Genomic DNA, 24,772 nt, shown 5'->3' with positions numbered 1-24,772 from the left:
GAATATCCCATTTTAAGTCCTCCAGTATCAGTCTTTGGGATGTTGTTTGGGAAAAAAAGTGTGCCTCAGCCTGTACGGCTGTCATTGTCTAAAAAATGTACATTTTTATAAACATCACCTCTTTGCAATTTTATTGCTATTTTCTGGAACTTGAAAGTGTGCTCTGTAAATAAATGTATGCCCAGAATTTTTATACTTCCCTCACTTGTTCTTTCAGCACAGTTTGTCAGTTCTCATTTTCAATGCAAGAAAAGCTCAATTCTTTTCCTGACCTCCCTCATGCAGTGATGCAGGAGGCCCAGCCCTCTGGATTACTCTACTCAAGGGTCAATCCACAGGTGTGAATTGGATGTTTATCCCTCGCAGGGGAACACAAGTGTAATTCCTGTTGCAATCACCAGAATTTTAGCTGCGTGCACTGGTGTGGATGTTTTTGTGCAGTTTGGCTGTACAAAACCACAGATAAAATAGAGTCACTTGGGAATCTATCGACCAAATTCATGCCCGGTCTGATGTCAGTCAGCATTTAATTGGGATAGAGCTTTCTGTCCTCTCTGGTTGTCATCAAAAGCTGCCAAAAGTGTTCCCCTTTTGAATCAGCAAGCAGGCTGACCCTGTGCTGTGGGGAGGAGTGAGAGGAACCCCCAGCCAGTGGGGTTACTCATCGTGGAGGAGGCCCTGTGTCCTTGGCCAAGCATAGCTCCTTCAGCACACGTTCCCCTCTCTCCTCACTCTACGCTACGGCACAATATTTCTCTTGCTCTCTCTCTCACTATCTCTTTTCTGTATCTCTCGGAAATCAGACTGGAGTTCAGAGCACTTTCACTACCTTTTATGAGGTAGAGTGTGATGTCATAGATGGGGGCAGGGCTAGTCAACTTTCCACCCACCCACCCACCTGTGCTGAGGGAGCTACGCTTGAGACTGGAAGCGGTGACTCCTCAACGGTGAGTAACCTCCTGTCTCATCTATGTCTTTATAGCTCTGGGGGTGGAGGGAAGACACATGAGAATGGGGGATTTTTTTGATAGTTCTTTTTTTTTTTTTTTTTAAATTAACCATAGGACTCACAGAGTTAATTGCATGTGTTATCTTAGTCACCTGTGGAGAAGAGTTTCCTCCCTGTACAGAAGTCCCAGAGTTAACTTCACCTGCAAAGCAATTTCTCTGCACAGGTGGTCCATTGGCTGATGGTTAAACTGATCCTTCAGTGTTTATCTTGCCTTGTACAAAGGCAGGCTCTGGTCCCCTTGAACATAGTTACTGAACTTTCATTAATTTAATTACAGTATTTAATTACAGTGCTGGGCCATAATTTTCCTGAAGTTCTTTATGATTAAAGATAGATGGTGTTATTTATATATTTATCATTATTAACTGTGAATAATGGCTGTTTATTTGGGACAGGATTTCTTTTTTTTTTTTTTTAATATTCTCTATTACTGTTTTTATTCACTTTATCCAGAATATTTATGAAGCTGTGTATTGACAATAAGCCAATTATAATACCTTTTTCATAGATGAAATAAAATTCAAAGGTAAATTGTGGAAGACATAATATTAAGCAGAAAACCCAGAAGAGATGTGACTCAGGCTTAGCCTTTGAAATTATAAATCAAAGCATTTGATTTTTTTTTCTTTGATAAGAACTTGAGATGGGCAGGGATGCTGCTGACTGAATTTCTTGGTGTGTTTTTTGTCTCACTACCTAAATGTTACAATTTTACTTTAAAGCATTGTCTTGTTACCTATTTCCCTCAGCCCCAAGTATTACTGCTTCACTGTTTTAATATCCCTCAGCATATTAAAAAAGACAAGATGGACTACGAAGATCTTCCTTTCTTGTTCTGCCTCCTGGGTATCTATAAAAGCTGTCAAGATATCAGAGCTCTCATACTAAAGGGCAGAAGAAGGATCATATGAAGATTTTGGACCCTAGGGATACTGCAAATCTTGCTCCTCTTGTTCATTTAAAGTTCTTTACTAGCTTCGTGTAGGGTCTGGTCATATCCCAGTGAGAGGCACTAAGAGGCAGCACCATGTCCTGGATAAATCACAGAATGAGAGTGCAGTCCCAGCCTTTTCAGCAGAGGGGGTTCATAGGCTGATTGATGAGGGACTTCTATTTTCAGGTGACTGGGTGGCTTTGAGCAATTGGGTGAGGGTGCAGACCACTCCATCTTCTGGTCAGTGGCATTGCTGGGAATTGGTCCATAGTGATGGATAGATATTCCTCCCTGATGACTCAGGGATGCTCTTTGTATCCAAGCAAAGGACATCTAATGGAGTTCAGGGAGGGTGAGAGTCTTGTTTACAAAGCTACCTACCAAAACTTTCACAGATGGTTGTCTCCCTCCTTGTCAAAGAGAAAAATAATGACAAAGAATATAAAAATGTCTCCTTGACAGGTTTTTCTAGCTTTGAATAATGTGCACAAGGTGTTTTATTACTACTGTTTATTCCTTAAGTAAACCAAACACTGAAATCTTCAAATCTTCCTTTGCAAAGCCATGAACTTGCCTAGCAAATTTAGCTTCCCCAGCAAACTTTAATCTTTTCAAGAAAGGAAAAGGAAAAACAGGTTAGTCAATCTCTAATGTTTCACTGGGAAAACTTCATGGGAATTGTTGCTCTTAAAGACGATTTGAAGTTTGTTCTTTTCAGAGGCAAATGCTTGGAGGTAAAATTTAATTTAGATCCTAAGCACATCCTTGGCTGATGAGTTTATCAAATTGCCTTCTCACATAATTATTCTTGCATAATGCAGGAGAGCTCAGTTTTTGCACAGAATTGATAAAACACAAAGAGCAACTGTACAGTGCCCTAATCTCACTTCAAGGATACAAAAGCATTTTGGTGGCATAGAAAGAGAAACTCTTTTTAAGACCGGTGTAAGTAGTGGGAAAAGGGAATCAGAATTGGTGTCATTCAATAAAGGTGGTGAATTGGAGACAGTGATCAGCACTGAAGGGATATCGTGGAACAGAGATGTCAGTGGATTACTTCGAATCCAGAGAAATTTGCATTCTAAATTTGTCTTGTAAGATGAGCAAATTAGCAGTTGGCTGACTTCTGTATAGTGGGGAGTTTGTAGAGGGGAAGATATTCCAAATTACATGAACTGTTGCATTAATTAACCTGAAATCTGTCTGTGCCAATTCTAATAGCATTTTTTTTTTGTCCAGGTAACCCCAGGCTGTGAGTTTGGCTAAATAGCTTAACATTGGGAGAATAAACAAAGTAATGTTACATTTACTGAGCTAATTCCCCTGTTAAATTATTTTACTGGCAGCTATGATTAAGAAAAAATATTAAAATGTCCAAAGTGCACAGATTCCTACATCTACAGCCTTGGCTTAAATGTGTATTCAGTCAATTACGAAGTTTGTTTAATATTATTTACATGTACATTACATTAAATTAAATATTATAAGGCCTAGATTTCAGCTGATTTTATTTAGTGTTTAATATGAAAACTTTTAAAGCAAATACCTGAGAAATTTCTTCCAATGCATGCTAATTCAAATGAGTTAAATCTTCATAAATTATTAACAAACTGAAAGTTAATTTTTGATGCAGTATTCTTAAAAAATTTATACTTGCAAGCACGTTGTGTATAATCATCTCAAAACAAACCAAATATATTAACTAGTCTATTTACACCTATATATTTAAGGAGATCAACATTTAGATGAAAGATTTATTCCTCAGTCATAATGGCAAAGGGTGAGCAATAGTTTAACGATGTAAGATTGTGGATGCAAGAGAAACATCAGATCATCTACAGGGAGCAAGCATTTCTTTCAGTGTGATTAAAGCAGCTATGTGAAATTCCCAATTTTTCTCTCTTTGCCAGGCTGGTTTATCTTATGAGTTGAATTAAAACTTTGTGGGTTGGTTCTTACCTTCTTCTTCTCTGTGAGAAGTTGAGGGAGAGCTGTGAAATGCACCATCTGTTCCCAAACCATGTCAGCTGGCAAAGAGCTGCTTCTCCCCCTGCCCTCTCTTACTGCAGTTTTGGGCTGGTTTAACACCATTGCCTCAACACAAATTGTATGGATTTAATCTTGTTTAAGCACGAGTCACAATGACAGTGCACAGCATTCTAGAGGACTCTTCCTGCTGATTTAAAAAAAGTTTTCACATAGGAAATACCAATTAGATATAAGGTAAAAATGATTTAACTTGCAGTCCTTTTAAACCTCGGCCTCAGCTTGTTTGAATTTACAACACAAATTTACACATACTTACACTTGAACTGAGTGTAGTGGATGGAGGAAATCAGGACTGCCTTAACACCCTGGACTTTTTAATCCTGGGACAGTTGCACTCAAAGACATTAAATATGATTCTTTTAATCATAATCCCTTGGATTTTTATCTGAGTGTCTCAAAGCAAACACACGGTGTAAAACTGAAAGCAGAAATAAATATTGTCATTATTTCCTTTCTACAAATAATGCTGAGCCACGCTTAAGGCAGAAAGGATCTATAGAGTCACTAGGGGTTTCAAACACTACATACTCCATGACTGCAGTGTTTTTGGTTTGTTAATTTAAGATTTTTTAAATTTTGAGATTTCTTAATTAATGTGTTGATGAGTGTGGTGGGTTTCAGTGTTGGTTAATTACGTATGTACTTATTTCTTGTTGTGAGATAGGATTAGGAGAAAGGTAAAGTAGGTTTAAAATTTCCAAAGGATATAAAGAAAATTTTATTAATAGTAACTAAAAGAAAAAAGTAGAAAGAATTAAAATAAATTTTTAGAATACTTCTTTTTTTTTTATAACTTTTTTTTCTATTGATAATGTAAAGTAAGAAAACTTAAAATTTTTAGTTAGTTTACTATTTTTAAAATAGCATACTACTAAAATACTTAGTTAATGTTCAAGACCAGTGTTTCTCTGCCTTGCATTTGATATTCCACTTTCCACTCTGGATGGCCAAATCAAAATAAAACAAACCAACTAACCAAAACCCACAAAATAACCTCCCAAAAACAAATAAACTACAAATACTGAGAACCCCCCCCCCCCAAAAAAAAAAACAACAGGTGAAAGACTTCACCCAATTTAAGTATGGTTTGAAAAAGACAGAATTAGAAAGAAATCCTACAGTAACAGTGGGAGGCTGCCCCACTCAAGCTGTGCAAAAAGATGAGAGTAGGTCTCTGGTGTAATGGAAACTGATTATTTTGTTATTCAGAAAGATGTTAATTGAATTATGAAGAGGTTTTTGCCCTCATCTCTATTGCTGTGTGAATACCGACTCATCTAGCCAAGTGTAAACATCTGCATCTGAGATGTTCACTCCAGCCTTCCTTCATGTGGAACTCAAGGGCCATTTCCAGAGGGCAGAGATTCTTATTTCTGCTAGACACTGACAGCTGCTCAGATTGGTAATACCTTAAAAAATAGAGGCATAAGCAGGTGAATTAAACCGTGTGTACAGAGTCAGAAAGTTTAGCCTTGGGCTTCTTTTGGGGGTTTATATCGATATGTAAGTAAATTCAACTTTCTGTGAATTGAGCTGATGCCTAATTTTTTTCCTGAACAGAAATTTTTAAATTTCTTATTAAGGAGCATTTATCTATGTAAATTTTCTGTCTTGATGCTCTGATCTCTTTAGGTTCTGGAGGTTGGAGAGATTTGTATGTCTTGCAGTTTGTGGGGACCAAAAGAGAATAAAGGAAAACAGTCTCAGAAACATTCAATAAGTTATTTGAATTCTTGGACCACTAGGCCAAATCCAAGAACAGTTAATTTTTCTTTGCAGATGTTGAGCACCTACCGAGATTCACTGTACTATTTTTAGGATTCGAATGCAATTTAAGATCTCTAAACTGAGTTTTAAAGGTGAATTGCTCTGGCCCATCTCAATAGAGAAAGAACCCATGAAAGATCTTGAGTGCTCCATGACTCCTGGTCTTCTTCACCAGGCAGAAAAGGAATCTGGCACCTTTTGGTCCAGAACCTGGAATTAGGTAGCTTGACTGCAGGATAAGACTTAATTTGTAGAAATTAAAACTATGAACACTTTAACTTAGTCACCAAACACACCAAATCAATGATTATAGGAACAGCCCTATTTTTCCTGCTTTCATTCCTAGAGAAATTGCTCAATAAGAGGCATCTGAAAAAAATCTGGGGGTTCAAGTGACACCAGCCATGACTAATATTTAAAGACATTCAGTTTGAATTTTTCTGATGCCAATTACATCAGTCAAGTCTGTGGCTAATCATGACTAATGTACACTATTTAAATAAGAGCTTTCTAAGAGCCTCTGCAAATGTCTTTTCCTTTCACCGTACTTCTGAATCTATACCTTCATCTCATTTAAATAAATCCTGGATTAGTGATTAGATTTGGAGATGTGGTTGAATTAATTTGTTTTGTGGAGGAATGGTTGTCCTCAGGTTAAAAGCACAGGAACCATTTGGGTTATTTGAATCATTGAGGATATCAGGGAATTTGTTGCTCAGGGAAAAGGTTACCTAAAGCGCTGAACTGCAAAGGAAAAGAGACTCCAGGAAAATCCATAAGCCCGAACACAAGTATTTTCTGAAGAGAGTAGTACTGGACTTAAACAATTTCAGTGAACTATTAAAAATTTGTGAAAAAATGATTTTTTTTTCCTCCTTTTCTACAATTACTCATTTTTTTCCCCCATTTGGATAGGACACTTGCTCTTTTAGCAGTGAAAATGAGATTGCCAACATCATCTGCACAGGTCATAGATACATTTGTATGTGTACAGAGAAGGCTCAGAGAAAATATTGTTGCCTACAACTACCTCTGAGGAGGGTTTAGAAGAACCAGATCCAGACCTGTCAGAGTTGCATGGACATAGGGACAAGAAAAGCAGTAAAAAAAAGTTTTCACATAGGAAATACCAATTAGATATAAGGTAAAAATGTTTTAAGTGGAGGGTAGTGAAATTCAAGTGCAGGATGGAGTTCTCTAGTCCAGAGATGTGAAATTATCCATCCTTGGACATACCCGAATTTCAGCAAAATCCAAAACCTCATGTAATTCAAATTTTCAACAAGGCATTGCACTAGATGACCTCAAAAGGTTCTTTTCATCCTTAAAGAATATTTGCATAATAAAATATGAGTAATAAAAATGAGCCCTTAGAATTCAGAGCAAAATTTTATTCATTCCAATTTATTCTCGATTTGCTGTCATCTTTACACGTTCTTTCCCTGTGAATTGCAACAGCCTTTACAAATGTTTTTGTTTTGTTCTGGTTTCATTTGCTTGCACTAAGTAAGAACAGGTAATTACTACCTGTTTTAATGGTTTTTAATGGCATTTAGTGCTAGCTAAAGTTAAATATGTAATGAACAGATGCATTTACAAATTGTTTGTTCAGTAATTGACCAGGGAAAAAATCCTTCTAGTAGGGAACTCTTGTTACTTACTGAATGTTGTTTAACCATTGATTGACTTGGCCAAATAAATGGAACAGTTAATAATGAATAATTTATTTGGTATAATATTGTAGAATTTCCATTAAAATTTTTTGATTATATATGATTAAGCCAGCTCTGTCTGACTGAATTAGAGCTTCCCCTTTAAGACTGTGATGGAATTTTGATTTTTTTTTTTCTTTTTTTTTTTTTATTTTATTGGACACTGTTGTAAAGTCCTGGAAAGTGCTCAGGAAATCAAACAGAGAAAGGAATCTTTTCACTGATTGAGTTGATCAACACTGGAAGGACCCTCAGCTCCAAGGGAGTCAAATCCTTTTAGCACCTCAAAAATGATCAATATCTTGAATGGTCGAAGCCTTTATCTGCTTCTACAAGACATAAAATACACATGAATAACAGCAGGCAAACTTTAGCAAGCAAGGAATAGTTGTCCTGGTATCATCTTCCATTCTACAATAAGATTTTTTTTATTATTATTATTTATTCTGATGTGTTTAATGCATTGTTTCCAAGCGTTTTCCTGAGAAAATCCTGCTGTGCCTGTGGAGCACTTATCTTCAAAGTGTCCCTGTGCTGACCTGGCAAATATGACTTTGTAGATAGGAAAGGAGCTGAAGGAGCAGATTTGCCTCAAAAACTGGCAGATCCCCACAGATGAAGACATGGAGATAAATCACATACTGATACCACTCTGACAGTGGTACAAATTAAAAAAGAATTTGGGGAAATAGCACATTTCTCAGCATTGCAGTCCTAAGTCCTGCTTTGTGCTGCTTTTTATTTTGTTTTCTTTGAAACAAAATCAGGAGGAATAGCAGGAGATGACACATTTACTCGTGTAAAGCATACAGTGTTTCTGTGCTTTATTGATTTTTTTTGTATCCAAAGTCTCCTGCATTTTATCACTGAGTACAATTTCCAGCCAACCAGACATGATTTGGACTCCTTTCAGGTAAGAGTGTTAGAAAGACATGTTTGTTTTTTTTTTTCCTTTTATTGTACCTGTTCTCTAGATAAAGAACAAAAAGATTTGCTCCTAAAACTCAGCTTGAAAGAGCATTAGATTATTTTGGGCTTTTAAAATGTATTTCTATCTTCAAATTACCAGTCAGAACTCCAGTTGGGAGCAGGGAGATCAGTAGCATAGATTAGTTAGAGATCATTTCTTTCCTCTTTTTTTCAGATTTAGCTGCAATTGGATATGATAATGGAAATGTGTACTGATGTTTTTGTCAGAGACCTGCCCATGCTTTTCTGTGACCTCAGGTTCAGACCATGTTATATCTTGGGTAGACTTCAGGCATGTGAATCCCTGTGTAAATTAGTGCAAATTGCTTTTTTATTTGGCTTGATACCGAGTTTTGGCAGACTTCCTACTCTAATTTTCTTCAGAAATCCTCCTGGCAATATAAAAAAGTTTTAGTTATAGCTGGAGTTTGCCTCTCCCATCAGATAGAGTATGGACTTCATCTTGCTGCAGATGTTCTATCTTGTTGAATATTAGGTTTAAATCAGTCATACAAAATTCTATTTCCTGTTAATCATCCAAGAACTCAGAGAAAACTCCATGGGGCAGAATGGTTTTGAAGGTGTAAATGTGGTTGTGCTGAGTTTGCTTCAGGTAGCGTTGGAGTTGTGATGGCCATTAGACAATCCTGCTCTTTGTCTAGGACATTCCACCCTTGCCATCATCCTCCAGACATTCCTTCTGTGCAGAATGAGGAAGATTTGGAAGAAAAAGCCCTCAAGTCATCGTGGCAGAAGACTCATTCCCTTGTTTCTCAGTTGTGAGTTGATGTAGAAAGTGTTTCTTCCTCTACGTTCAGCCTTAGCAAAGAAAACGTGTGGTGTAAACAACCCATCTACAAAACTCCTTTAGCTTTAGTCACTGAGGACTTTTTCCTTTTCCTGTAGAGTTTTTCCAGATATTTGGCATTCAGATTGTTGTGAAATACTTTAATTCAGCAGTAGACTCTGAAAGTTCTGAGACAGTGCTGTAGCATGAAAAAGACTGCTAAAGGAATTGAATTTTAAAAATTCAATGCTGTGTAGGATTGCTTGTCCTTACAGAGGTTCTGGTGAGTGGTAAGAATTGTACTGGTTTGGCATCTTTTTTCTCCTATGAAATGGCAGATAATGAGTAGAAAAAGAAAATTAAATGTTTCTGAGATGGTTTTTTTTTGTTATGGGTCAAAATAATTTGCCCCATTAAATTCTGAAATGAATGCAACGAGATATTAAATAAATGTTAAATACTGAGGAAATAACCTGTGTTATATTTGGTAACTAGATAAATTATTGTAATGCATTTCTCATAGCAATAGTATGAGAGTAATAATTCTCCCGTAATAGTATGGGAGAAATAATTTATTCACTGTAAATGCATTTGTTGGATAGAAAAAAAATAATATCTATCAAAAATTCAAAAACTTATTTTCTACCTTTGGGATCTGCAGGCTGGAGAGACACTAGCAATAATTATTTTCCAGAAAAATAATTAGGTAATTAGGTAATTAGTTAACTTTCAGGTGTTTCCAATTGTCTTTTTATCATTTCACCATTTCAGTTGTTAAAATATGAGCTTTTACATTAAGTGTTCTCAAAGCAAATGAATTAGGATATAATTTTGTCATTTATACTTTTGTTTCTAAAATACTAAAATATTTACTTGGAATAAATATTAAAGCAAATGTAGAAATGCATTTCTATTATGCCTGTTTACCTTTTACTGGGAATGTCAGTTCTGGGAGTATTTTTATTTGTTTCTGCTTTTGCAAATTAGCATACAGCAGTTGGTAATGTGTTTTAAAATGACTATAGTCCATAGAAGATAGAAAATATCCATAGTTATTGCTGTATTTTTGTGCTTTCTGCTGTCCTTGGACGTGGCAGCCTTTGTTTAATACAACCAAATGGGCTTGGGAATCCCCTGGGTTTCTTACCTGTAATTGAAAAAATGCAGATGAGGGTGATTATTCAGTGGATTGGGCACCTATAAAACACAACTATCCCCAGAATGAATTAAATATTCATCATGTATAAAGGAGTAAGTTAATTGCAGTCAAATGTGGAAACAAATAGCTAGGAAAGGACAAGTACAATACAATTTTCTCTGTGTAACTGCAGATCCATTTTTAACATTATTATGACCACATTACATTCCAGATAAAGACTTCTTTTGAGAGAGAGATTTTCAAGTATTTAGTATAGTTTCCTCCAAATGGACTGTAGCTAGCAAGAGGCCTGAGAGATTTTGAAGTGACTGACTAAAACAGACCCTCAGTAGCACTGATAAAGAGCAGATGTCTCCTTCCATAGGGAAGGGAGCATCTGAATAGCAAACAGGCCATTCTTGCATTGGCTCTCTCCAAAAGGCTCATGTTTTATGCATGAAATGTGCCACAGAAATGTAAGATATGATTTTATAAATAAGATCTTTTTCTGGCATACCTCTTGTAGGTGTGGATTTACTGTTAAGCGCAGCTGAGAGGAAAATGTTCTCTTGCATAAGAATACAGTCTGAGAAATCTATACTCCTGATTTACTATCCAGATTCATAATTGCCTAATTGTAGCTTTATTTTCTCTGGAGACTGTTGATTGACTTTTGGGGTGGGATAAGGGCAACTATACCTTGACCAGGAAAGTGTGAACTTCCTTTGGAAAGGAGAAAAAGCAAGGAATTTACCCAGAATTCACAGAAATCCTTAAGGCTTAGCAGTGCCTAAGTCACCTGCTAAAGGTGTACAAATCAAATCTTGGCAAAGAGTATTTGAGGAGCTACAGGTTCTGTTTCAACGTGTAAAATAAATTATATTTTCTCCTCCCAATCTCTATAAAGTGAACCAGACCAAACTGTATTTATCAATAGCTCCTCATACTATTTTTTTTTGTTGTTTTCACACCTTTCAAGGACAGTAGGGGCTGTTGTTATCAGCTAAGCTGCCTTCCTGCATAACTGGTGCCCAGGCTCCCTGAACTGATGTGCACTAAAAATGTCCACTAGTTAATACATATTAAGCAAAACCATCCAATATTGATTTCACAATTTCAAGAAATAGAATCAATCTTTCATGAGTTCTTCTGATTAATTAATATAACTGCTAAATAAATAATTTCAGGTAATTAATAACTAAAATGACCTGCTCTGCCTCTCAGCCTTTAAGTTTTATCTTTGTCTTACATGTGGAACTTGAAATACAATCAGCTTTGTTACCATGTACTTGCTGATTTCAGTCAGTGAAAACTCATTTTTTAGTCATTCATTTGAAAGTGGGAAAAACAGAGCTGGCTGAGTCTTTCCCATAAAAGATGTTTTTTTGTTACTGAGTTTCTCTAAGTTCTTTCCCAGTTCCTCAGTATTGTTCTTGCCTGGAGAAGAGGACTCAGTATCCCATAACTGTGCACAGACAATAAACTGAATATGATAATTGAACCTATTTAATCAGTCTCCTCCTTTTTGTGTACTCAAGGAGTGATTGCCTGGGATCCTGCAGAGAATAAAGTTCCTTATTGTCTAATTAGGTATCATCTGCTGTAGATCTGGCCAGAATTAAATCTTCATTTGTGGCTTTTAGCAGCTAATTAGATATCAATCACTTGCCCTTTGCATGACTTGACAGTTCCCAATTGTTATCTGCAAATTTCATCAAATGAGTGACTTTCCTTCCAAGTTTTTAGAAGAAATATTAATATTGTGAAGCCTCCAAATGGTTCCTCCAAGACCCCACTGCAAAATTCACTGTTGAGCACTGATTTTTTTATGTGTGTGTATATGTACTTCTGGAAGCAGCTGCTGGAGAATCTGGAATCCTTCTGTGTATGTGTCTTGTTAGTTTTGTGTCAACTGAGTTTTTAATCAAACTGTCATGTATTACTAAGCAAAAGACCTTTCAAAGATCCAATTATACCTACAGCATTATTTTAAGCAATTCAAAGTTTAATCATACCAAAATATGATGTAGGTTACTTTGAAAATATTTTAACCCACACAGCCCTTTGCTTACCACTAACTGCATTTCTTTCCTCTATTTATGGAGTCTGCCACAGACATTGCATCATTTCATTTGGGAGTGCTGTCAGCTGAGCTGGCCTGTAATTTCACAGGTCATTTTATTTTCGTTGCTCAAATATATAGAGACTAGAAACTATCTACAATTCTTTTGATGTCTTCACCCACTTTTCAAGGTTTATTAAAGTCAGCAGTAATAATATAGAAAATTCTTAAGCAACCAGCTCTTTTAAAACTACCCATTCTGTGTTATTACTCACTGGAAATAGAGACTGGAGTTTTTTTCCTCAATTTCCCTTAATTTTTATGGATATTTATTGTTATAAATATAAGACATCTCTGGAAGTTAGATTTTCTCCTTTGTAAAACATAGTTCTTCCCCATTACAACAGTGTGACAATGCAGGGAGAACATCTCTTTTCATTGCTTTACTGTTAAGGACAAAAATTTCCAGCTTTATTCCCTCCCATTCTTCAGCTATTTTTTTATTGCAATTGCTGCTTATTTTACTTAGATAATGTGTATATGTAAAAGAAGCGAGAAATCTTGATTAGCTCAAGATTCTGGAAAATTCTGCAAATAGTGCAGGAAAATTGCAGAACAGCTGATAAGCAGCTCAAAAACTCCTAACCCAAAGGATTTTCTCTAGGGGGAAGAAAACCCTTGAATTATATTCTTGGCAGATCTTTTCCAACGTTACTTATTCTAAGTGACCAGGTCCAGTGCAGTTATTCTTAGGTTCTTTATTAATTTTGAATTTTCCTCAGCATTCACTGTTCTTAGAGTTTTGTGGGACAGTAACCTAAGTTTATTTTTATGGTTGAGATAGCTTTTTTTTTTTTTTCCTAAAAGCAGGCAAGTATATTTTTAAAGAAGTCTAAGCAGCAGAACACCATTACTTTGTGCAGCAAGTCAAAGGTTCTGTTGGCTGTTATATCTATAATTCTGTGGGTATTACAGGGAGTAAAGGTTGCCTTCTGTACTGTGAAGTAATTTTCCTAGTGGTGCTTTTATTTGAGATGTTAATTTTCCTTCTTATGATTTTTTTTATTATTAACATAACATTTGGAAAGGTGCATACGTTTCTGTGCCCAGATTTTGTAAGGAATTAACACACTCAGGGCTTGATTCATTGCTGCTTCATTCCAGCTTTGTGCCTGTGTGGCAAAGCACAGCTTAAAGCTGGAGCAACATGGTGCTGTGGGAAGATCTAAATGTTAATTGGAATGATGTTCATTCAGTTTAGTTCTTCTTTGCTGAGCCATAACACAAGCAAGGAGCTGGAGGCCATAAGAAAATCACAGGAAGTGCTTGCGTGGCCAAATTGGATGCATCCACGCAGCAGCAGATTTTGGAGAACACCCACAGCCTGTGATGGGGTTTTATGTCTCTTTTCTGGTTCCAAGACTTGGAAGTCTTTTACAAGATAAGTGGATATTAAGGTCAAAGACTGAGTATCTACATCTTAAAATGTGATTCTTAATGGTGAAAACAGGGAGCTCTTACCTACTCTAACAGCATGTTGAAACTGAAGAGAGTTAAAATGGCACCAAAACACAAAACCTGGTTTCCTAAAAAGTGTCATTGCAGCCTGCATCTGAGATTCTGCATGCCCTTATCACTACAGTCCATAAAATTACTGATTGCTGTGTTCAGAGGTGTAGATTGAACTCTGTGTATGGGTTTAAGCATCTCAGTTTGATGCCCCCTCATTTAAAAATGCTTCCTTTAATTATTCTGTTTCTTAATATATGTAAAACAGCTTTTTGTGGTGGTAAATGTGAAGCAACCAGAATTCATTCAGGACTGTGCAGTAGAGGCTCAATCCAGTCAGTTTATCCACACTGATTATGAAGTAAACACTATTTGATGGTATCACTTTATATTCAATATCAATCCACCAGTGTTTCAAAAAGAATCATTTAACAATGAATAATGCTTGATTGTAGATCTGTGTAGTAAATTAGAATATCCTAATTTAATAGAGTGTGATCTGTTATTTGCCAACAAACATACAGATTGCCTTATAAATCATGCAGCAGTGTGGTTATAGAATAACACTAGACTGGATTATATTTCATTACTCCCTATTGAACAGTCATGTTTCTGCCATGTAATGTAATTTTCCATCTTTTAACTTCATTTCTTTTACTAACAGAAATACAAATTAGTCCCAAGGAAAAATATTTACTAGGGGCAGGCAATTAACTGTGCATTTCAGGGAATGGCACCACGTACGTGAATGTCATTAAAATGCTTTTTTTTCTTGGTTTTCACCTCACTGTATGTAGCTGTTTATGTATTTGATGAACCATAATGAGTTTAAGGCCAGAGCAGAGGAAATAAAATACCCTAGGTAAGTATAGATTAATGTGGTTTCAAATACAGACTTTCTGTAATGTCTATTTTTGTTCACATCAGTCACTGACACTTCAGAAGGAGATTTCTCCTGAACTCTTCTGTTAATGACTCAAAACGCTTGAGGTGAAGTATGGTGTGGGTTTTGTTATTGCCTTATGACTGTTTGTCCTGCTTACCTTGCTTAGCATTTTTATTACACAGCCATGTGCTGCCAAAACAGGGAGCAGGAAAGGTTGAGTGACACAGGCAATTTGTACTAATTAAAAATAGCCAAAAACTTACTGAACATGTGGAGTGGAATCAAAGAGATAAAGTAATACTACATCTCATATCATTCCTACAGTCTGGGGAAGACATAAGTAATTGAAGCCATTTCTGTGGTATATCTGAAAGGCTTTATCACAAAAAAAAATCTATCCCACCCTTCAGTATTTTAGGAAAGAGATAACTGAACATCAGAAGTAGTAACCTGGCTTGCTACAGTCCCTAGGAGCATATTTTTAGGACTTACCACTCTGAGACTATCCACTTGGATCTGGCGAGTGCCTGATTCACATTGTGGAACATTGAGGCATGGTCTTGGAAGTCCCCATTGTATATTGAAATCTTTTAAAAATTTTGGCCAGGGTTATGTACTTCACTTCAGTATGATGGAAGCTTGCTGACTGGAAGTCCCAGTGTTTTGAAGCTCTCCAAGTCCTTGAGGGCTCTTACATCCTGAGGGCACTCAGGAACCTCAGGCAGGTTCATGCATGGGAGAAGCACAAAAGTACAAAAAGCCTGGTAACCACAAAGGAACATTCCTTGAGACCATAAGTAACTCACACATTACAGGAGCTGCCAAAACCTGCAGTTAACCGTCACATCTTTTCATTTCTGTAGGGGTTTCAGAACCTCCTTTCATCTTTTCAGATGGGATTCTCTAACAAGCTCAGTGCTGGCCTCACACTGTTCCTGTAGACATCACTGGAGGTGTTATCCTGGCCTAACAGGAATAATTAGAACGGACTGGAACACTTGGGAAAAATCCCTGTTGACCTGTTTTGCAGTTGATGTGTAACAGTAAATATTTAAAGGTTTAAGTAAGCAGTAAAAGGATTTGTGTGAGAAAACAGAAAACTTCTTAAACTGTAGAAAAAGAATCAACAACCAAAAAAACAGACAAACTGACAAACAAAAAACAACCCCCAGACAACACAAGCTTTTCCTTTAACTTATTAAGAAAATTTAATGTGAGGTACCACAGTCTTACCTTTCCTGTTCAGTGCATGATGTTGCCAGTGCTGGATACTGCAGGGTACCCCAAGGAAGAGGATTTGATCCATCTTTAATGAGATCTGGGAGGATCCAGGCTCCAGTCAGGAAATGGCCCAGTGATCCAGCCACGGAATGACCTTGCTGTATTTTGTTTTGGAGTAACCTTGCTATATTTCATTTTGTTTTCTGTTTGTAGCTGGACAGTGCCACTTCTCTCATCCAGGCAGCTAAAAACCTGATGAACGCTGTGGTCCTTACAGTGAAAGCATCATATGTGGCTTCTACGAAATATCAGAAGGTCTATGGCACTGCTGCAGTGAACTCTCCAGTTGTGTCTTGGAAGATGAAGGCCCCCGAGAAGAAACCTCTAGTAAAGAGAGAAAAACCAGAAGAATATCAGACAAGAGTGAGGAGAGGGTCCCAGAAGAAACATATTTCCCCTGTACAGGCCTTAAGTGAATTTAAAGCTATGGATTCATTCTAAACCACCGAGCTTTACCAGGAGGGTTTTATATTCCTTTTTGTATGCGTACCTGCCGACTTGTGTGCGTCTGGCATGGGGTGGGGGGGACAAGGTGACAATTTGCATGCGACCTGAGACTCTATTCCAGTAAATAACTCTCTGCAGTGCCCGAAATTCAGGGCATTGCCTTCTGATGTTAAGTGGACTTAACTCCAAGCTTCCTTTTTAAACGAAACTATAGCATTAAATTGGCCAAAGAATTTGCGTCATGGGGGTATATGTGTGGAATAAATGACAAATTCAAGTCTAAACCCCAAAATTTTTATGCATGCAAGAAACATTAGGTTGGCAGGTATATTAAGTGAAAAAAAAACAAAAAAAAAGGAATTGTAATGGTAGACCATAAAGCTTGTATTGCTTCTGTTGCAGTGCAAAAATGTACTAGCCAATATGCTTCAATGTGTGGCCCAATAATTAAATAATATAACTTTTAAGTCATCTTCATTATAGTATGTGAATTTTTAAAACAGATTCAAACTAATTCATCTTAAAAATGCTTCTTTTGAACCAGATTTTGTTCTTTATATTCTAGTAGTGTTATGACTGCTCACATTTCAATTAAGCCCATTAATATGACCAGAGGTTTACTTTTGCCAATTGAATTCCTTATGGTGGAGTATGAAGCACAATATGGTGATTGACATTGCCTTTTATATTATGATTATTATTCTGATGATGATTATTATTATTATATTAGTAATAGAAGACCTGGTGGTGGAATGTTTAGAGACACGGGAACTGACAGTGTGAGAATTTAGAGGCAAATATGTAGGTGTAGCTTGGATTACAGGTATCTGACATACCATTGTAACCACTAACTCAATAAACTCATTTAACCTTGGAATCCTCAATCTGGCTCGTCTCCTTTAATGCACAGGTATCTCCTGAATCATTGTTGATGTATAGAGTCACTAATTCTGCCTTGTGATTCCTTTTTATTCTTAATTTTTGTGAATTTTCTCTTTTTTTTAATAGGCAGAATAAGCCAAACATGGTCAGTGGGTCAAAACCAGAGTTTAAATCTAAGGCAGATTTAACCCTCAATACATATGAGACATATGTATCATGTGGGATGAAATTATTTGTTTAAATGCAACAACTCAGAAGGGTCATAAAGATAATTCAATTTATTCACTTGTAAGGTTGGCACTTCACAACCTTGGAATCACCTATTGTGCCACGTTTTACAGACCTGTACAAAGTCCCTTGCACAAATATCTACTTTTATTCCCTTTTGACACCAACAGTTACTTAACTACATCGCCTGTATTATCATTATCAAAAAGTCTGGGTGTCTATATAAAAGAAAAATAATGAACATCTATTAATTTTCATTATAATTACATACTATCAAGTTAAGGGAACATTCATGGCCTCACAGGGGATTTGAAACACTCTGATAAACACCGAGTTACAGCAATAGTGACAAGTGTGGGCCTTGCAGAGTTTTTGAGAGATGTTTGGATGTTGTCTCAGATACGCTGATTATTCCTCAGAATAGCAAAGCACCAAATTTTGTTCTATTGCCCTCCTACACAGTCTATGTAAAGAAATGTACTCTCAGAGGTCTTTCGGGAAATTACTATTTTTGCTTTCTTTAGTTGTACTGTGTAATAAAAGCAGTTCCCCAATCAGAGCTGGAGAGCGTAGACATGACCAAAATATATGAGATGTGGGGAAGTCTTTGCAGAGCTTTCCCTATAAAGCCGTGGAGTCTGACATAGACTGACACTGCTTGTGGTAACAATTAACCCCCTAAAAGTAATTGGGATCTTTACAAATGAGATTATAGAGACAAAAGACAGATACAGAGTCTAAAGACCAAAATAGCAATAACAGACAAGTAAAAATGTCCTGGCGTGGAGCATGAAAAATGAAAATAGGCAATGTGCCATGAAGGAAAGTAATAGGTCTTCTTCAGAAGTGTTTTCCTCTAAAACTCTGATGGATTAGCCCAATGGTTGCTTTAAAGTGATGTTGTTGCTCGAAAAGGCATCTCAAATTTGGAAAAGTTTAGAGGAAAGCACATAGTCTAATGGAACTTGTGAACATGTGGACTCTCCAGTGCTGGAGTCTCCATGGATAAAGATCATAGTGAAGGGAGTCTGGGATCAGTCACTCACTCAGAATAGTGACTGTGTCTGTGAAATGCTCCACGAAAATCACTCAGTGAGGGAAGAATCCAGAGTGATTTTGGGCAACTTAGTCCATGGCCATTAAAATCCTACTTTTGGATGGTTTGTTTGCCTTTTGACCATCTATGCTCTAAATATCTTCATGGTCACACAATAAAATGTATTGTTGATAAATGATAAAGTAATGCACATGAAAAAATGAGCCAGGAACCAACCAGGATGTGCCAGTTCAGTGCCCAGCTCGTGTAGTAAAGCCAACAGGATGAGGACAGGTTTGACAGAGGAAAATATTGGGTGCCTGTGTTTGACTTGTTTATGCAGTTTTCATCCACTCATCTGAAACAGGGGATGGGAAAGTACATGGAAGCATGAGAAGCATTACAAAATCTGGAATTTCTGCCATACAAGGAGAGACTAAATCAGGTAAGGCACTGACAGTTTTGAACTATATGATCTTTAAGGTCCCTTCCAACCCAAACCATTCTATGATTCTATGAAATTATTAAATAAGCAAAAAGCAACTACTGGCACTTAGAATTCAAAACCCCAGTGTTACAAAGTGAACTGTCAAACAGCAAGTTCAATATTTTGATTTTTTTTTTTCTTAAAATAAGTAAATTGTGAAATTCATTATCACAATGTCACAGTTGCCACAATGATAATTCCATTAACCACACCAATCAAGAATTCATTCCACAGACTTTCCATCTTGAAATCTTGCAAATCTTACAGATCTAGAAGAATTTTGAGTGTAGTATAAAGGGTAGACGTAAAAAAGCTAATGTGGATTTCGGAAATGTTCTCAAGAGACATTCCTCCATTGAAAAAAGGGAACTCCACACCTTTGCTCAGAAATCTGCACCCCTTTCTCATGACTATCACCTTGGTTCTCAACCAAAATGTGTGGGTATCACACATCTTCCTGTGTGCCTACAACCTGGAAAATGTTCCAAGTTGTACCTGAAAGGCAAGAGAAGTGAATATATTTTTATATTTCTTAATGACAGAACGTAGTTATTTTTAAATAATTTGCTTCCAGCTGATAAATACACAGCAAATGACTGTTTTGAAGACAAACATGAAGGTCAGAGGGCTGAGCTGAGGACAGTTTCTAGTGTGGTTTTAAATTCTGTGGTCCCTCTTCTTGTTATTCATATGCCAGGCATTGTATTTTCTCTGTGAGAATTAGACACCCAAAGACAATCAGAAATGTCTGTAGCTTTTCATCTGTGGCCATAAGAAGAAAGCTAGAGAAAATTTTTGGCTTTCCATTTTGATAAACTTCCCATTTGATAAACTTTCCCATTGAAATGGCTTTCCCATTTTAATAAACCATGGGAAAATGACCATGAAGGTATATCAATTTATAATACACATCTTCAGCACGGAGACAGTTCCTGAATTAAGAAGTCAGAGAACACAAAAAGCCTGTAGATAACTTTCCAAGTAATGTTCTTAAGTTGTTGTTGTTTTTTTTTTTTTTCCTGTACTTGTTTTTTTATTTATTAGACTGAGAATCTGAAAGTGAAGAGTTAGCATAGCTAAAGCTGTATTTTAGGTCAAGGAGCAGGTCATTACTACAAAGGAACAGAGGTTTGAGGTGTAGCAAAATAACTTCGTTCATTACTCAGACATAGCACTTTTTAATCCTTAATTCCCACTGATCTCAATCTCATTATTAAACTCACACATGAGTTTAAGTGCTTGGCTCCATATGAAGGATAGTTTTCATATGTTTAAAGCTGAACAACTGCTTTGACAATAAGGGAGCGGGGGATAAAGCATCTGCAGAGATTCACTTTGATCCAGTAATTTCCTGCTACGCTGTGCTCAGAGTGTGAAATGCTGATCTATGGGTCAGTTCTTTTACACCTTAAGAAAAGGTGGACCAAGGTGTGGAAACCCAGAGGGAAACAGTCCCATGAAAACAAAAATACTGTGTGGATATTTTTATACCTGGTGCTTTGTTCTGTATCTCAAAGACAGCTGGCCAAAGCAGGGTTCCTGTGTCTCTCTGAAATTTGATTTTAATACAGAGGATTGATATTTATAGAGTTAAAATGACATTTCTGCATATAAAAATGCAAATTTCAGTCGGATTTTCAAGCAAAAAATTGGTAGGTTTGGGGTTTTGTAAATGAAGCCCTGGTATGAATCTGAATTAAAGGCTTATAATGGAAATAAGTCAACACATCTCTTTTCACTCCTTTTATAAATACACTCAGTTCTTTTTATAAACACACTCAGTTCTTTTTATAAACAACCCCTCAGACCAGGCTGGGCTGTTCATTTAATTTGTCAGATGATGAATATGTGTGTGGAGAAGGAAGGAAGCTGGAAGAGACAAAAAGGATAAAGTTTTTTGGTTGAAACTTCATCAGGAGTTTGCCCAGAAGTGAAAGGTCAGGTCTGAAGCTGTGTCCAAGGGCAGGCACTTTATCTCACATTATCCTAGCAATTCAGGCACGTGTTTGGAAGTTGAGCACACCCTGATTTTGCTGCTGACCTGCACCTGCAGAGATCAGGAATAACCAAGATTTTTTCCTGCTTCTCACTGAATGACCAAGTGCATCCTCAAGCAAGGGTTCACACATTTCTCCTGCTTTAGATATTTTTCCCTTTATGACTCAGTTAACACCAAGCTATGGAGAACTTGACAGCTTGATAAAAGCTGTGGGATGTAGAAATGTATTTTTGTGCTCTAGTTATACCTTTAAAGGAATAAATATTTAATTACTTGTGGAATGTTTCCTCCTTTTGATAATGTTAGGTGAGGTGTCATAGGTGAGTAGCCGTTACCCAATTTTATCTTCTCCCTTTGGGCAAAATTTCAAAGTTCCAGTATTGTTTGGTAAGTCCTGCATAATAATGGGCTTGGAAAGAGTGGAATCACTGCCAAATGTGAAATGTTTATACTTACCTGCTTTATCCCAGCTCACTAAAAATTAAACACAAGGAAGAAAAAGAGATAGTGTTTCCAAAGCCTCCTAGAATATTCAGAGGTAATGACTCTGCTAGAAGGATGTGTTTGATCTATTATTTTCTTTTCCTGAAATATTTCATGCAGAAATTATTAAAAAAAAAAAAAATAAGGTTCTTTGGCCTGCATTTTGAGGAGGTCATATTAAATTATCTTTATGGCTCTGTTTCCTCAGCGAACCATAGAATTGGATGCTAGCAGGAGGAAAAATGAAAACAAAAATCCACTTTTAAATCTTAATCTCTCATAACCTATTTGAATATTTTTCTATAACTATGGCTATTTTTAATTATGCATACTCTGGATGTGCCTGCACAAAAATTTCCAGAATACAAAGAAATTACCAAAAATCTGACAAGCAGAAATCTACTCCCCAGGAGGAAGCTGCTAAATTTATTTAGTTGGAATATTGCATGAATGTCACACAAGACCTTTGGATGGGATGTACTAATTTTTTTAGGGTCTCTGCAGATCCCAATGCCTGAATTTATAGATATATGTATGTGTGTGTGTCTGTATGTGTGTGTGTGTGTGTATTTATGTATATATACATAAATACTGGGCTCTTTATTCCAAGGCAGACACTGAGGGGCTGGAGCATGTCCAGGGAAGGGAATGGAAAATGGGGAAGGGTCTGGAGCACCAGGAGCAGCTGAGGGAGCTGGGAAGGGGCTCAGCCTGGAGAAAAGGAGGCTCAGGAGGGACCTTGTGGCTCTGCACAACTCCTGACAGGAGGGGACAGCCGGGGGGGTCAGGCTGTGCTCCCAGGGAACAGGGACAGGAGGAGAGGGAACGGCCTCGGGCTGGGCCAGGGGAGGTTTGGATTGGATACTGGAGAAAAAAATCTTCACAGACAGGGATGTCAGGCATTGGAACAGGCTGCCCAGGAAAGTGGTGGGCTCACCATCCCTGGAAATGTTAAAAAAAGTGTGGATGTGGTACCTGGGGACATGGGTCAGTGGTGGCCTTGGCTGTGCTGGGGGACTGGTTGGACTGGATGATCTTAGAGGGCTTTGCCAACCTAAATGAACCTATTATTTTACACATATATACCTATATATCTCTATCTATGAAGCCAGATACCGTTTTCAGTGGGTTTATATTTGGTTTGGTTGGGTTTTGGCTGTGTGGAAGCTCAGTCAGGCTCTGTTAAACCCCAGGCCCTGGTTTCCTCAGCTTGCACTGAGCATTACACAGCCCCGGGCCTGGAACCTGCAGGAGCTCCCACACACCCTCTGCTCCTTGTCATACACAAGTTCCATTATTAATTCAGCCCTGATCTACACCTGAGGCTGTAAGGAAGATCCATTATTTGGTCCATAATTGTGGAATAAATTAAGATCACTGGACTTTGTCACAGAGTTCCGTGAAGCCCACGTACATGTGAGGTTCACCTGTTCCTTCAGACAGAGCTGTGACTCTGCAGAGAGCACAGCTGAGGGCTCAGACAGCTCTGGGGGCTTTCACTGAGTCATTTATTTGTCCTGAGAAGAAAAGCTCCTCCAGCTTTCCCTAGTGCCCTGATCTAAACTGATTTGAGTGCTCACACAATTGTCTGTATTTGGGGAGCAAAGGGCAAAGATTTCTGATCTCCCTTGGCTGGAAGTGATGTCTCAAAAATCCCCCACACACTGTGGGCGATCCCTGTCACTGGAAGCAGTTTAAACCACAGGTTTGTGTTTGTGTGGATTAGTGGAAAAATCCCCTGCCTGAGGGCACAGGTGTGCTGCAGGCATCTCAAACATCAGCTTTATTGTACACTGAACATGAGTCACCGGTCCACAGGAAGAGATTTTAGCTTTTCTCACTGTGTGCATCTTCAAGTGCTTCTACTGCTCCTAGAAATAATCCTTCTTTTTCCTTTTACCTACAACAGTGACTTTGTAAAGTGATTGAGAGAAAAAAACCCAGTTTACATCTGAGCTCCTATTTTGCATGGACACATGAAAGATTTACCTGTGGGAAGGAGTGATGGAAGTTCATAAATCATAGGTGTTTCCTGGAGTCACAAAAACTGTATTGGATAAGCCCTTCCAGGTTGCCTTTTTTCTTTATTTCTTTATATCTTCTTTCCTGTTTTGAATTATCCACTTCTACCTTTTCTTTCTCTTTTATGACTAAACTTCCATCACTTTGGCCAGAAGAAGCTGGAAGCATCTCTGCTGATTGAAGGGGACTTGGATTGCTATTTCACCCACTAAAATTCTAGGACTGGGATTTGATTTTTTGCACAAATCAATCCTTTTAAAAATTTCTTTGCTTTTAAAAGAATCATGAAAACGTGTTACAGTCATATATCTGTGACAGCATTTGTGACAGCAATTACACTTTGTACCTTGAAAACTTTCAAATTAGGATCTTTGGGAGGAGGAGGAGAAAAAGAATTTTGCACTGGAAAACACTCTGGAAAGAAGCCTCAAAAAACAATCCTGAAATAAAACAGGGCATGGTCAGGTATTGTCATCTTGAAGTTCTATGATTAATTCCTTAGAAATAAGTGAAGAAATAGGTTAAAATAAGTTCAGGTATGTATTTATTTAAAAGAAACTTACTTGATATTAAATTTAAGAGATATGTAAAGGTGTATGGAGCCTTTATCATTTAAATTTTAATAGAGCTTAAGGAAGAATGTAGGAAACATGAGGGTTTGATCGATCTTCAATGTCACTCTTCACCCCTTTTCATCATCCTAAGCGCTTTTCATGGTGAAATTGCAGTCAGATTAGCATATTGTGCTTATCCAGGCTGATGAAGGGTTTCCCATCCCAGTTTGCATGCATATTTTGCATATATTAAAGAAGAAAATTAAAAAAAAAAAGTCTGTAAATGTTTTATATAAATTTTCAGACTAAAAGAGACCTAAACCAATGGCCCCTGAATAAGACACAGATATTGGAGACTCTCACTGAACCTCTGTAACCAGGCTGATGGTAAGAAAAATAAAAACTGAATTAGTCTAAGTCTACACCCACACAGATACTCACATGTAAACCAGTAATCTCTGTTAATGTTCTAAAGATATTTCATCAGAAAAATATTGTTTGTACTGTTGTGGGTTGCATTTTGAGACA

General features: G+C 37.2%; 1 protein-coding gene across 17 annotated transcripts in view; it reads left to right on the top strand.

Annotated features, from left to right (window-relative positions):
- The window catches only part of CTNNA2 (catenin alpha 2), a 468,972-nt gene extending 451,535 nt beyond the window's left edge, over nucleotides 1-17,437 (top strand). For 6 of the 17 annotated variants that reach the window (XM_053974851.1, XM_053974853.1, XM_053974859.1 and 3 more), the window contains 2 exons: nucleotides 804-947; nucleotides 16,260-17,437. In XM_053974851.1, the coding sequence (XP_053830826.1) occupies nucleotides 804-947; nucleotides 16,260-16,547 (432 nt within the window). In that variant the 3' untranslated portion in view covers nucleotides 16,548-17,437. Of the gene's footprint in view, nucleotides 1-803; nucleotides 948-2,508; nucleotides 3,010-3,185; nucleotides 3,241-3,676; nucleotides 3,761-5,627; nucleotides 5,701-16,259 lie in introns of those variants that run through there. The other 11 variants (XR_008436618.1, XR_008436617.1, XR_008436616.1 and 8 more) reach the window with 11 other exon arrangements.
- The last annotated feature ends 7,335 nt before the right edge of the window (nucleotides 17,438-24,772 follow it).

Source organism: Vidua macroura, chromosome 4 (genome assembly GCF_024509145.1).
Source record: "Vidua macroura isolate BioBank_ID:100142 chromosome 4, ASM2450914v1, whole genome shotgun sequence".
Lineage (NCBI taxonomy): Eukaryota > Metazoa > Chordata > Aves > Passeriformes > Viduidae > Vidua > Vidua macroura.
Note: the sequence above shows the minus strand (reverse complement) of the source record. Positions and strands in the feature narration are given on the sequence as shown.